Source organism: Juglans microcarpa x Juglans regia, chromosome 6D (assembly GCF_004785595.1).
Source record: "Juglans microcarpa x Juglans regia isolate MS1-56 chromosome 6D, Jm3101_v1.0, whole genome shotgun sequence".
Classification (NCBI taxonomy): Eukaryota; Viridiplantae; Streptophyta; class Magnoliopsida; order Fagales; family Juglandaceae; genus Juglans; species Juglans microcarpa x Juglans regia.
In genome coordinates this window covers 35,238,286-35,253,024 of record NC_054604.1, presented here as the reverse complement: position 1 = coordinate 35,253,024, position 14,739 = coordinate 35,238,286, and the positions used below count along the sequence as shown (strand labels likewise).

Sequence of the window (14,739 nt, the reverse complement as noted above, 5' to 3'; positions counted from 1 at the left end):
AGGACAAAATGAGTTGGATGAATAGATCCAATTCAACAATTAGTTCCAGGTCGGCTATGCCGCCTGACATAGTTAATGAGGAAGACTGTGCTTTTGAAGCAGCAGAGTCGTCTGTGCTGGGATCATGGAAGATTCTAAAACTTGATGTTAGTAAGATTTATCGAACTAACTGGTTTGAAAGAACACTACATAAGCCCCGTGCCTAAACAGTTCTCATTGTTCACTCACGGGTTGATACACTATTTTACTTTAATTATTATAAATAGGATCTCTTTCTTTCTATAAAAGGAGAACCTCGTTCTGAGCTAAGGGAACTCAAACCAGAACTCATTCGAGAGAAAACCTGACACTCTCAACCTTGTTCTTGAGTCTCTTTATTTACCTTAATTTTTGTAAGTACAAATATGCACTATTTTGTATCTGTAATTACTTTAAGTTTATTAATTTTAATAAAATGTATATATTTATTACAACTGATTTTACGTACGCATATATGCATATGGCCGTTAAATATATAATGGTTGGAACTTGGCCCAATAAGGGTTACCTCCTACTATTTTTCAAACACATCAATAAATGAATAAACATTCAGTCAAGAAAAAGGAATTTAAGATGGTTCTCACCGGACCAAAAGATCAAAAATGAAAGTAGTGGTTTCTTTTTTTTTTTTTTTTTGTTTTTTGTTTTGGCGACTTGAATCTTTCACTCTCATAGCAAAATGATAAGACCGTAGTAGCTACGTACTTTTATGACTTCTTGACTTTGTTGTCTTGAATGATGCGATCCATGAAAATATTGCCCCAACTGGCCTAACCTTTGGTTTAAGAAAAATAGAAAATATTTTTCATAATATTTTATATAATTATATTTAAAATGAAAAATATTTTTATAAAATATCTTATAAAAGTAACATCATTTTATAAAAAATATTTTCATCTTATAATATTATTGTAAAATATGTTGTAAAAATATATTGTATGTGTATTATTAATTATTTTTTTTCATTTAAATCACTGACTTATAAAATTATTTAAAATATCATGATTTAAAATGATACCACATGGTCATGAACTTCACTAACACAAACTATCTTTTATCTCCCGCTAGAATTTTAGATGGCAAGGTTAGCTGCCCCTCTCCACTTTCTTAATCCTCCCCCTTTATAGACCCAACCCATAGACTACTTCTATAAGCAAAATGGAGAGACATTAGTTAGTTATAAAAATGTGTGGTCCTTGGTCTATTACAAAGGGTACAAAATTACCTAAAAAGCGGACTCCTTAAAATACGTGTCATAATTCTTTATTCTTGTTTATTATATACATTTATGCCCACGTGAAGCTGTGACCCGAAATCCTTAAGCCAGTCCAGCACCTTGTATTAAAGGTGATGCTTTCGGTACGTAGTCAAAGGACCCACCTAATTGGCACTCTAAAAATATGACGTGGCAACCTATTATTGGCTAAAGAAAAGGTAATATTTCTCCGCAGAGACCCCAGTTGTGGCTCTCTGGAAATCAAAATATATATAAAATAAAGAAATTTGCATATTGCATCAAACTTTCGCCGATATTCCTTCGTTTTTCCTCGAACCAAACACTCCTTAGCTAACACCAACACCAACACCTAAGATGCAATGGATTGACCCAATTTTCGAGGGAATGCAAGTGATATAGCCAGAACCATACGCACCAAAATTCCCTCCTGTCTTGAACCATAAGAAGCGTCAAGAACAACCTAGAAAAGAAAAACCATGTAGAAACATTTGATTTGCAAGGGTCTCGAGGTGGGTGTCTCAGGAAAACATTGTTCTCTCCATTTCATCTGGGTTTCGTTCGAAGGTTGTTGAATCTCAATAATGGAGAGCGACAAATACTCTAAGGAAATAGATATAGCCGTTAGAGTGGTGCACATGGCGTGCTCTCTGTGTCAGATGGTGCAAAAGGGGCTGGTTTCTACTGACAGTGACCAAGTTAAATCCAAGGACGACGATTCTCCTGTGACTGTCGCAGGTATGCATTTGCATTGCATTCTCTGCTTTGAACTCTGTTTTCTTGAATTTGGGTATTGTTTTTTGATGGGTGTGCTCTGTATGTATTGCATTTTGGAATGTCTCATCTGTGATTGGCATTTATGTTGCTCTTGTGCCTGTATGGTTGTTGGGAAAACTTTGTATACGAAAATTAAGAATATCGAGTTCACGAGCCCGATTGAGAGAAGCCTCAACTTGGCCAAGCCCAAGGCCCTTCCCACTTGTTTGGTTGCTCTTCCTACGAAGGTGACTTGTTTTCTTTTAAAAGAACAAAAGAGAGAGGATTCAATGGAGCTAGTGGTTTTGGCAAACGGAGATAAGCTTACCCATAAAAATATTTATTGTACTTGATTGGCGAATGAAGTTTGCTTAATTCTGCTTTATGCAGATGTCTCGGGGGATTCTTTGCATGAATTATGAAATTATGTACTTATGTGGCCAATAAAGCAATGAAAGTGCTGGTGTCTGGGATTGCAAAAATGCATTATTGTTCCAGAGCTGCTGTGCCTTCTTGAGAAATTGTGCAAATGGCTGGTTTTATAATGTAGCAGTGAGTGCGTGAAATCAGTATTAAATAGTGCTTAACGATCATGTAAGGTTTTGTAACATTTTTATATGAGTTTGGTTGGAGGGCTGCCACATCGTGCAAAATGCATTCTGTGAGGTAGTTATGCTATTCTATCTTCAATTTGGTGATGCCACAGCATTGTATTCTTTATGTTTTCATTGTGTCAAGTTCTCTTCTTCTCCCAGTAAAAATAAGTCTTGAAGGAGTTACTGTCTTCATATCCTGTCCGACAGAAAACCAAGTCCAATATACATCTTTGCAGCAAGTAGTCGAGTCTTTTTTTATTTCAGAAGAAGGAGCGAGTATGATGAATGCCTGTAAAGGTTTCTCTTGGGTCATATGGCCTAAAAGTTCAAATTTTTCCTTGTGAGATTCCGATGGTCACCATACAAAGCCCTGGTTGAAAAAGTAAAGCATATAAAAATGGTATTTACTCTGTTTATGCTATGGTTAGTGTATATGTCTAAGATTTTGTTATATTCAACCAGAAATAGGTTAGAGCTGCTCTTAAAAGAATATAATAATGACTCTGAAGCTGAAGTGCGTCATTTCTACCAATTCTATTCCCCATTATATGCTAGGATTTTGCTGCAGTGATAACGAGTTCAATTTCTGGCAATAAAAAGTTTCTTTTTTACCCTCAATGTATAATCTGATCCATATATATCTGAGTGCAATTTGTATCACGGTTATCGAGTTTGGTTGGCTAATTCTCTTGATGTCTCTGTGGAAACAGATTGGAGTGTCCAAGCAACTGTTAGCTGGATACTTTCAGAAATTTTTGGCAGTCAGAATGTCTCTATTGTTGCCGAAGAAGATGTCAAAACTCTTTCCAAGGCTGATTCAGCAGATTTGTTGGCAGCTGTGGTGAACACTGTGAATGAATGCTTGGCAGATGCACCCAAGTATGGTCTTCAGAGACCAGACAAAGTCCTTGGGGCTCTACAGATTCTAGAAGCCATCAGTCGATGCAACTCAACTGGGGGCCCCATGGGAAGACATTGGATACTTGACCCGGTTGATGGCACACTAGGGTTTGTACGGAAGGATCAGTATGCCATAGCTTTAGCCTTGATGGAGGATGGACAAGTTGTTCTTGGCATTCTTGGATGCCCCAATTATCCTATGAAGAAAGAGTGGTTAAATTTTCATCATGAACACTATCAAAATATGTACCAATTGTCTCCACCCAGTTTAGATTCATGGGAAGAAGGATGTGTTATGTATGCAAGAAGAGGCAGTGGTGAGGCATGGATGCAACCATTAGTCCATGGAGATAAGAAGTTTGAATGGCCAAACTCTGCTAGACGGATTCGTGTTTCATCCATTGATGATCCGTCATTGGCAACATTTTGTGAGTCGGTAGAGAAGGCAAATTCAAACCATTCCTTCACAGCAGGGGTTGCTCATAGTGTAGGCCTCAGGTCTGTTGTGTGTGTAAGATATAATAAAGTAGTATATATGCAATTTCCTTGTCAATTAGAAGTTTGATTATTTTTTAGTTTCCTGCACAATGACAACTTGCAAAAGTAGAAGGTAACTTAATGTTACTATAGAGGGGTTTCGGTTTTAATGTTTATCTATGCTCATCATTGGAAGTGTACTATTGTAGGAACAGGATTAGTTGTCACAAACGCTTGCCCTTGCTTTGCAGTAATAGCTAGACTGCCTTGCTTAGCTATGAGTTAGTGTGTTGGGTGGTGTTTTCATGGAGGCATCAAACTATTAAGTTTTCATGAATCTTGGACCAAATAGCATATATCTTCCACATAAGGGTTGGAGATGAGGTTGTAGATTCAATCCCATGAGTTTTATTTATCTAAAAGAGATACAAGCTAAATCTATGAGGCATTGCTGTAGATTAGCTGAGTTTTGTTCTCATTTTTTGTCACTCCTTTGTCATTTCACCTTTTCCGATTTTAAACCCACAACAAGATTTTGAGTCCCTTACTAATTGGATGCCAATGGCATTGGTATTAGAGCCTTATGAAGTTTTTTCCTTTTACTTGTGCTTTTATTTGTCCAAAAAAAAGGTTAAAGAAAAAAATAGAAAGAAAGCTTACGTTTTGTTATGTCTGGATGTTCATGGAATGTTTTTCTCACTCTAATGGCAGAAAGCAGCCCTTGCGTGTTTACAGCATGGTGAAATATGCAGCCATTGCTCGGGGAGATGCTGAGATATTTATGAAGTTTGCAAGATCTGGGTATAAAGAGAAGATATGGGATCATGCTGCTGGTGTTGTCATTGTAGAAGAGGCCGGTGGTGTGGTAACTGATGCTGGAGGGCGTCCCTTGGACTTTTCAAGGGGAGTGTTCTTAGAAGGTCTTGACCGGGGAATAGTTGCTTGCTCTGCCACATTGCATGAGAAAATCATCGGGGCTGTTTATGCTAGCTGGGATTCCTCTAATTTATGAGACTTTCATATCATGCCAGTGCACTGTGGAGTCATTATATTTGGACTTTTGCAGGGTAAGGTTATTGCATTTTATAGTATTGTAATATAATAGGAAACTAATCAATCTGGGATTTTGGTTGGTCATACCTTAAAATAAATAATGGGAATGAGTCTGTATGGTTGCATTTAATTTCACAAAATTATCTTCCATTTTTCTTTGTAATCTCTTCTTGTTATCCCAAACCGGTATGTGGTTCAGTCAAGTTTTGCTCTGTTTTCCTAGAAGTTGATCGACAGGTTGACAAGTCTGAGAACTCTGTCCAAGTTGGTTTGAGATCAGGTCATCATTTTTGCAAAGATTTAAAACAATTCTCTTATGGGTTGCTTCTTGTATTAATTTTGAGCTCTTTACAACAATTCAGGGCTAGCAGATTGCCGAAAAGGGTTGGTTATGGAGGTCACCCGGATGTACTCGAGTTTGACAATGCTCCATAATGTTTCTCCATGTCTAGCAAAATTGACACGTTGCTTCGGGGAAATGAGCCATGACCAAGTACAAGTTTTACAGCTTTGCTAAGTATATTTACATATTTACCTGATCTAAATAAAACAATGGCGTCTCATTTTAGTATATATTTTCATTTTAATTATGTTTGATTTTTGAAGAAAAATCTTCTTAGTTCAAGAATGTACTGTTCGATATGACTTTACCGCCTGGATAGGAAAATGTTTGATAAATCGAAAGTCTAGATTATTAGATACAGGCCCACGGGAAAAAAAAAAAAAAAAAAAAAAAGGTAGGCCTGACCGATATGACCCACAGATTTACTGTGAAAGCCCACCAGAGGATAACCTGGATTATTGGCAATAGGAAACCACGAAGGCTGTAAAAGGTGGAAATCTACTCGTGCTCAAAAGGCATTAAAAGATAAAGGGATTTATTATATATCAGTCATTATTTATTCTCATATTTTACACTTATAATTTTTTTAGAAGGTGTATGAGTATTTTTCATAGGGTGGGATATGAGGTAGTGAATAGTAACTGATGAGAATAATTTTTCAAAAATAAAATTAAGAGAAAAATAAAATTTAAAAGGGCGTTAACCAGAGGATCTCAGAACAAAAATGCTTTGGGACCCAAATAGTGTCTCGAATGAGTTTTTTTTTTTTTTTTTTAGAATTTTTGTAATGATATTATGATTTTTTTTAAAATGTTTATGAGAATTAAAAAAATACATGAAAATAAATGAAAAATTGAAATGTATTATTCGGTGACCCTATTTGGGATGACCGTAACATCGCTCATCTCAGAAACTAGGCCCGTACTTGAATTCTAGAAGCTTATATTATCGGTAAAAAAAAAAATAATAAAAAAAGGGAATCCCAAACTCTGTGGGTGCGTTTCTAGCTGATTTTGAATTTTGGACATTTTCCTAATAAAATAATAATACACAGACCCACATTGGGGCGTGGCCAGCTGCTAGTCAAATATTATTTGTATTTATTTTTTTATATATATAATAAAATAATCTTATCAAACCCTTGGTCTTAGTTCAAATGTCTCTTTAATGTAATAGTTCAATTTCTCTCATGCTCAATTAAATTCTTACTATATTTATGAAACAAAATTCTGGTTTTAGGTGGTATCATTATCTTGTACAAAAATAGCCAAATGGGTTAGGTAGCTTTCTTATCGCCAATGGGTTTGGCATTTGGCATTTACAAACGTTGACAATGCCTACTAGGATCCACATCATCAACATCTTTCTAGTAACGCTGTTCATTGAGTTGGAAGAGTTCAATCTATGGTATATATTTAAACTGTTATTGCACTTATAACGAGTGCTAGCTAACAAGTAAAGCAACAGAGTCAGTCTAATCTTCTCCAACATTTGGTCATGTTAAATATAAACTTAAGGGCTCGTTTAAAAAAAATGTTGGTCAATTTTTTTTAAAAGAAATAGTAATTACGTAGGTTGCGCCTGGGTAGTGAGGTATTATGAAGTATTTTGTGAATAATAATAAAAAATAATAATAGAATATTGAATAATAATAAAATGATAAATAGTAATAAAGTATTTTCAGAACCTTAGTATCCAAACTAGGCTACTCGCAAGTTCAATATGATGGCATTGTTCTTGAGATACATGGCTAGAATACATCTCCAGCTCATGTTGTCACTCTTCACATAGCAAAAAAATGGGGGTAAATATTCTTTCCAACCATTGTATGCTCTTAGAACCTAATCAGTGGATGAAAGTTGCATAGAAACCTTACTTGTTAGGCACCAATTAAGCTACATACTAAATACAATTGTCTTTATTATTTTGACCAAAGTTTCTAATCTTATCTTCATGATTTTTATATTGATATGTGACTGGTCAGAATTACCATATTTACAAGTTGGTTACTTTATAATAATAGCGTATTTAGTGTGTTAATTAATAAACTAATTTGTAACTAATTTTTTTCATTAAAAAAACGTAGAACAAAAGGAGAACTTGGAACCGCCTAGTTTAAATGATTCTGATACTTATAATTAAAGTTTATTGTTCAAGTTATTGTACAAATTAATAACTAATTTGTAACTTTAAATGCAATTGGGAAAATTATTATATGGGTAGAGATCCACAAGCTAGGGCCAAGATTTTCTAGGTGACTTGGAACCGCGTTGACAAGAGCGAGCATGCTAGTGTGGAAAGAACGCTAATCTGGATTATGAAAAAAAAAAAAAAAAAGACAGAGGGTAGTTGGGTCACTTTAAATAAAAAACAAAGGAAAAGGGAAGGATTCATGAAGAGGAAAAGTCAAGGGCCACCGGCAGTGACAGTGAACAGAATATGGGACCTCAAATTTGGTCTAAATATTTTCATAGAAAAATTATATTCAAAAGCGTACACACTGCATACTTATTTTTTTTTATTTTTTTTTCTTATTAAATGTATAGTATATGAATAATGAGTAAAAGAATTTAATTATTTTTAAAAAAATAAAATTAAAAAAAATTAAAAAAGAAAAAAAAAATTGTAGTGTATGATGTTTGGGAGCTTATGAATAGTAAAACTCATTTCTATAACTAGAAAAAAAAAATACAAACACTATTTATTATCACTAGAAAACCATATCAATTAATAAAATTTTTAATAAAAATTCTACATATTACTATAAGAATTACCGTTAGAATTATGCAAATCCAAATTCTTGAAATCGATCGAATGTATAAAACTCTGTATTATTTAAGAGTCTAAAATCTCAGTTGTTTAATGATTATTTTAAACCATGCTATTAAACAACAAATTTTAAATAATTTTATGGCAAATATGAATCCATTGTACTTGTAGATGCTGGGATGCCTTGTACAAGAATATTTTGCCTATGATTTTGTTTAAGAACATGATTAGTACATCCCCACAAAAAGAAAAAAGAAAAAGAAAATTAAAAAACTAAGCAGCAAATAGACATGAAGACTAAGGCTCGGTTTGTATTCACAATCCATCTTAATTCATCTCAACTCATCTCATTACTATTCAGTAACTTTAACTCACAAATCTCACTACTATTCACAACTCAACTCATTACTATTCATAACTTATTTTAACTCATCACCGAATCCAAACGATACCTAAAAAGGAAATGTGAAATAGCCCGTTTTGTTTGGAAAATTAGACGTTGTTGTAGATGGAAGATTAGTCAAACAGTATTGCCTTTTCTTCCCATTCTCAAAATGTAAAAAGGATCTCAATTTGTGTCTGTCTTGTTCTATTTTTTAACTTCTTTTAGAGGCAACCTTACTTTCACATAACACTTGATATATGATGAGATGATTTTATATGAGTTGAATAAAATATTATTAAAATAATTTTTTTAATATTATTATTTTAAAATTTAAAAATATTAAATTATTTATTATATTTTATATGAAAATTTAAAAAAATTGTAATGATGAGATGAGATGAATTGAAAGTATTTCTATATCTAAACAGACCATACAAAAGTTGAAGGTTTTATTCACAGTATGCTCAATTTGTTTGATTTGTTCAATTTCTCAGATTTCTTGATTCCTCCTCATTCACAAGTTTCTCTAAAAAAAATTAAAAAAAAAAAAAACATGGAACTCTTCCAATCTGCTTATATATAAATATATAAATATATATTAAAAGAGGAAAAAGAACACACCAAACTTGTTCAATCATTGAGTCATTGGCCCAATAAATTAAATGCCACGGATAGACGTGGGTACGAAGATAAGTAGGGTCTTGTAAAATGTACGAAACAGCTAGACTCGGCCATTAACAAGCTTGGCATTTTGAAGTTGTGACGAACTGGTCTTTCAAACATAGGCATTTTCTTTTGTCAAACCAATCAATCTCTGTATATTTTTTGTTTTTAAATGTTTCCAAAAGATAACCAATTCAAATCCTGATTGGCCGGTCTTACTACTGATAAAAGTGCCACCTAATTGGCATTTCAAAGACCCACTTTTAGATACAGTTGGGAAAATCTCCACCCAAAATTCAAGCTACCGGCTGAGCCTATTCAACCGGTTAACCCCTTCCCGTACACTATAGATAATCATGATCGCACTCCCCAGTTCCTGAGTCCGTACAGATCCACGGCCAGAAAGAGGGGGTGTGTGTTTGTGCGCCATTTATTTTTTATTTTTTATTTTTTGTTTGGAAATATCTTTGTTGATGCTCAAAAGGTCGACGCCCCATTTGGAGCTTTGCTATCTTCACTTTGAGAATTTCAACCAAAATCGTTAACCGACGAGCGAAAGCGCGTGAATTTGCTGGAGATGATAACATCGTCGTCGTCGTCGTCGTCGTCTTCAGTGCGCCACAGTTAACACTTGCTCATGTGTAACTGTGACACTCTCTTTCTCTTTCTCTTGGAGATGACTTTCGGGCGCTCAGTTATCTGAGATCTTGCTTTCCGTGTTGGGATCGGTAAAAGATACTCTCTGCAGCTCCTGGATCAGAGGGTCTGAGCTTGTTCAGAAACTTCGTTCACTGTGAGTATATAAATGTAGCGATAAGAAAAGCCCCGTACTTTGTGCTACTATTTGTCTGTTTGCTTGCCCCAGAAACGAAGGGAAATTTCCAAAAGAAATGCGTTACTACTATTTTCTGATTTTAGTTAGACTCTAATCTACTCGTATTAATTTCCCACCAATTTGTCGCCACGTAATTATTTTCTGTCGTACAATAAGTTTTTAAACTTTCTACCGTGCATTCTTTGCCTAGTGTTTCTCGGTAACCAAACAAGAAAGGAAATTGCTTGTTTCCCGATTTCTCACCCTGATTCCTTCTTCTCAACTGGCAGGTTTTCATTTTTCTCGAATTAGGTTAGTGGACGAACCAAAAGAAAATGGCTAAAACGACGAGCAGAGACTGGACCCAGATTTATGCGATCTACGGCTTGGACCAGTGGCAAACTCTACTCTTCCTCTTATTCCACGCGCTTCTCTTCACCGTTCTCTCCATCCTCTACCTCATCTATTTCAACCCGATCCGGGGCTTCTTCGAGTCCATGCTCACTGTCACCGCCTCTGGAGTTCCAGGTGGCGCGGCCAGATTTGCCGCGGGGTTCACCGGCTCCGTCACAGCCCTCTCCGCTGTCTGCCTTTTCTTCGCCGCGGCCAACTTTTTCTACTCCGCTGTACCGCTCCACCACGACATGGCCCTCCGCATGGTGAGCGCGGTGAACGACTGGTCGACGGTGAAGCACGCCCTGGACCTAGGCTGCGGCCGCGGGATCCTCCTCAACGCCGTGGCGACCCAGCTGAAGAAGGAAGGTAGTTCTGGCCGGATTGTCGGGCTGGACCGGTCGAAGGCGAAGACGCTGCGGACCTTGCGGACGGCGAAGCTGGAGGGGGTCGGGGAGTACGTGACGTGCAAGGAGGGAGACGTGAGGAGGTTGCCGTTCGGGGACAACTGCTTCGACGTCGTGGTATCTGGGGTGTTTGTACACACGGTGGGGAAGGAGCACGGCCACCGGACGGTGGAAGCGGCGGCGGAAAGGATGAGGGTAGTGGGGGAGGTGGTGAGGGTGCTGAAGCCGGGTGGGGTCGGGGTGGTGTGGGACCTAGTGCACGTCCCGGAGTACGCGAGAAGGCTTCAGGAACTGAAGATGGAGGAAATAAGGGTGTCGGAGCCGGTAACGGCGTTCATGGTCAGCAGCCACATCGTGACCTTCCGTAAGCCCAGTCAGCACGTCGTGGGCCCCGGTGAGGTCAGGCTCGAGTGGAGATGCTGATGCAAATAGTAACCAATATTAATTGAAAAAAAAAAATGAGAGAAATATATATTGAGAGAATATTCGGTTTGGGTTTAATCAAATTTCTGGGAAGGCGAAGCTGACCTGGATTTTTTTTTTTTTTTAAAAGGTATGGGAATAATTGTTGTCTAGTTAGTTAATTTTCAGTTTTGTACAAATCAAGGAGATAAGTATTAAGAATATATACATATATATATATATATATATATTAAGTTTTAGGAATTGCCGTATATTAGTAGTTTATATGAAAAGTTTTATTTATTTTTTTAACTATGATTACTTGGTATTGTCTATCAATTTTCAAATTATTCTTTGAAAAAATAATATTCAAAAGTGATAAAAGGGTCACGATTAATATAGTGACATAAAAGTAGTAGAATAATGTTGTGGCACATAACATTACTGTTGTGAGTTATCATTATTTCTTTGTTGATGATGTTGCCAAATATCCGGCCAGAAAAAAAAAAAAAAAAAAAAAAAAAAAGAAAGAAAAGTCATGAAAGCAAAAGATGTATGAGTTATGAAAAGATTATGAAATTTGGTGGGATGCGGATGCAAGTCTGTGGAGCAAGTGAGGTGATGTAGGGTTTGTTAGCGTTGGGTGCTGTTGTTAAGTCGTTGTCGTAGATCCTGGATACTGGATAGCGAGTGATGATCTATCGTCTGTTTGGGTGAGTGGGGTAGGGTACGAGTATAGATTAAAATGAATTACCCATTATTTCTTTTGTGGGAAATATCTCTTGGATGAAAGCTCAAGCGTGAAAACTTCACATCGTACGTACAGTGTTCTTTTTACATTTTTATTTTATTTTATTTTAAAATTCTTCAGAGAATCTAATGGGAAGTTATTCTAATCTCTAATGGAAGTTTGATCATTAGATAAATAAACAAAAAGAAAAGGTCTTCTTCGTGTGAAGAGACTCAGACATAATTTTGGTGCAGTGCACATTATGTCGTGCACTCTTTGCAAAAGGTTGATGCTACGTTGTTTCGAGTTGCTTCTATTAACGGTAATTTTTTTTTAAATGTTAAAAAAAATCAAAATGACTAATTTAAGGGAATAACTACAATGTAGGAGGTGTTAGAATATTTTAAATATGGGTTTCATTTGATTGCACATTTTATAAAACGGGTTAGACATATATATAGCTTACAATGATATTTTGTTTTAACCCACTAATTTGAGTGATCATTTGGAGTTTGTTGCACTTTAGTAATATAAGATTATATCATATTTATATTGTGGTATAATTACGTATGTAGGTCTGGAAAACTAAGGGTCTTGATTATAGAATTTTTATAGACCCATATTAATTTGAGTCCTTAATAGGTGGACTCCATTAGTTTTCTTTTATAAGAGGCTAGGTCCTTCCTCCTCTCCATATGTCCATTGGCTTGCCCCATTGATAGCTGATAATTTGTGAGGAGCAAGGAGGAAAAGATCTACCTATATGCATTCTGTAAACATGGCTTCCGCAGGTATATTTTCACCATTTTTGTTTTTAGCATTGCTATCTTAGATTTTGATTTCTAGCATGTATTTTCGTGTATTTTTTACATTAGTAGGCAGTGTGATTAATCCTTTTTCCCTTTCAAATATCTTTAATTATCGAGAACCGTTCTCGGTTATATATTATGTTTTCTTTAGATAATTTATTTATTTTTATATATATTTTTGGTCTTATTTTTTTAGAAATAATTTGGGATCCAAATAGTGTCCCGAATGATTTATTTATTTAGTGATTAAATAAATATTTTTTAATAATATTGTAAATTTTTTTATTTTATTTTTAAATATTTATGATAATTAAAAAAATATGTACTATTTAGCATACTTATTAAATTATTTTTTCGATAGCCTTAGTACTATTTTTTATTTTATTTTTATCAAAAAAAGTTTCCGGCCATATGTGAAAAGATAGCAGGGATAATGTTTGAAAGGACAGCGATATTTCTAATTCTGGCAAAGAAGCAACTCTGTAGAGTTCGTTGTGAGCTGATAGACATAGATGCATGTAGGGTTGGGCTTCTGTCAAGCCTATATCCTTTGTTACTTTATAATAACGAAACTTCCAACGTTCAATGGTTACGATTTGGAATGAATTGAAGCACTTTCGTTGCATTATTATGTTTGGATCAACTTATTATTATAATTTTTTTAAATTTTAATATAAAATATAATAAATAATTTAATTTTTTTAAATTTTAAAATAATAATAATATTAAAAAATAATATTTTAATAATATTATATCATCTCAACTCAATTCAATTCAATTTAACATTTAAATACAATTCACCTTTAGGCCTTGATATTATTTCAATGAATTCACGTTTATCGTAGCGAAATTCTATATATATATATATATATATATATAAACAGAGAGTAGCTTAAAAAAAATATAAAAGAAAGGCATCATAAAAATTACTCAAGACTCAAGAGTGTTCCTTAATAGGTCCGTCGTACGTGGATTCATAATAGGCCGTGGATTATTCATTTATATTATAATATTTCACACGTTTTCGTCAACTTAAACTCCATTTAAATAGTAGAAATATTTTATCTTATCTTATCTCATATCATTTTGTCTTATCTTATCATTATAATTTTTTCAATTTTTTATACAAAATATAATAAACAATTCAACTTTTTCAAATTAAAAAAAAATAATATTAAAAAATAATATTCTAACAATATTTTATTTAACTTTTAATTTTTAACTAAAATTATCTCATCTCACTATCTAAATCACACGTTAAAGTGAATTGAAAATTTAGGTAATTGTCCCAATTTTAATTTTATTTCATCTTTTAGAAACTATTTTGTTTTTTTATTACAGGAACAATATAATTAAGAAGAAGTATCCGTGCTTAATTCGTAACTTGTTTTTAAGCCAAGGTTGAAGGAGGTCGGACTTCTGTTACGTATACAAAAGGTTGCGCTTTACGTTAAGATGAGTTGAGTTTTTTATGAATAGTAATAAGTTAAAATTATTGAATAAGTTTGGTAGAATCCACTTAAAATGAGTTTAAAATGTGTTTGAATATTAAAATAAGTTTAGATATATTTATAAATAGTTGTAAAAGAAATAGGTCTCACTATTATTTTATATTATTCACGTTACAATTAAAACGAAAATGCTTTCTTCATTTGGCGCCAAATGCAGCAGAGGAAAACAAAAAAAAAAAAGATTTGACACTGTAGCTAGGCGCGCCAAAGAGAACATGCAAAATGGAAATAAGCTGTCCATGCCATCGGGTTTTTTTTTTTTAGAATTTTCATGGGGGATGACTGTGGGTTCGGTAGGTTTATAAATTTGAAGCTCAAGGTTGCAATTGGGAAATATTTTAAAGAGATTTTTGGTGCAGTGCAGTCGCTGCCAAAAGAGATATTGATTTTACTAAAATGGGTTTATTTTCTTCTACGATGGATTGGGAAAGAAGAAGGATGGGGAAAGAGAGACGGAG

At 34.6% G+C, this 14,739-nt stretch overlaps 2 protein-coding genes across 2 annotated transcripts; both read left to right on the top strand.

Annotated features, from left to right (window-relative positions):
* The first annotated feature begins 1,537 nt into the window (after nt 1-1,537).
* LOC121236071 (PAP-specific phosphatase HAL2-like) lies at nt 1,538-5,941 on the top strand. Its single transcript, XM_041132564.1, has 4 exons — nt 1,538-2,011; nt 3,336-4,023; nt 4,714-5,069; nt 5,418-5,941. The coding sequence occupies exons 1-3, from the start codon at nt 1,858-1,860 to the stop codon at nt 5,012-5,014; spliced, it is 1,143 nt and encodes a 380-aa protein (XP_040988498.1). The 5' UTR covers nt 1,538-1,857; the 3' UTR covers nt 5,015-5,069; nt 5,418-5,941.
* Nucleotides 5,942-9,478: 3,537 nt separating this feature from the next.
* On the top strand, nt 9,479-11,491 carry LOC121235863 (aclacinomycin 10-hydroxylase RdmB-like). The gene is made up of 2 exons (XM_041132291.1): nt 9,479-10,008; nt 10,320-11,491. Exon 2 carries the CDS (start codon nt 10,365-10,367, stop codon nt 11,250-11,252), a length of 888 nt encoding a protein of 295 aa, XP_040988225.1. The 5' UTR covers nt 9,479-10,008; nt 10,320-10,364; the 3' UTR covers nt 11,253-11,491.
* Nucleotides 11,492-14,739: the final 3,248 nt, after the last annotated feature.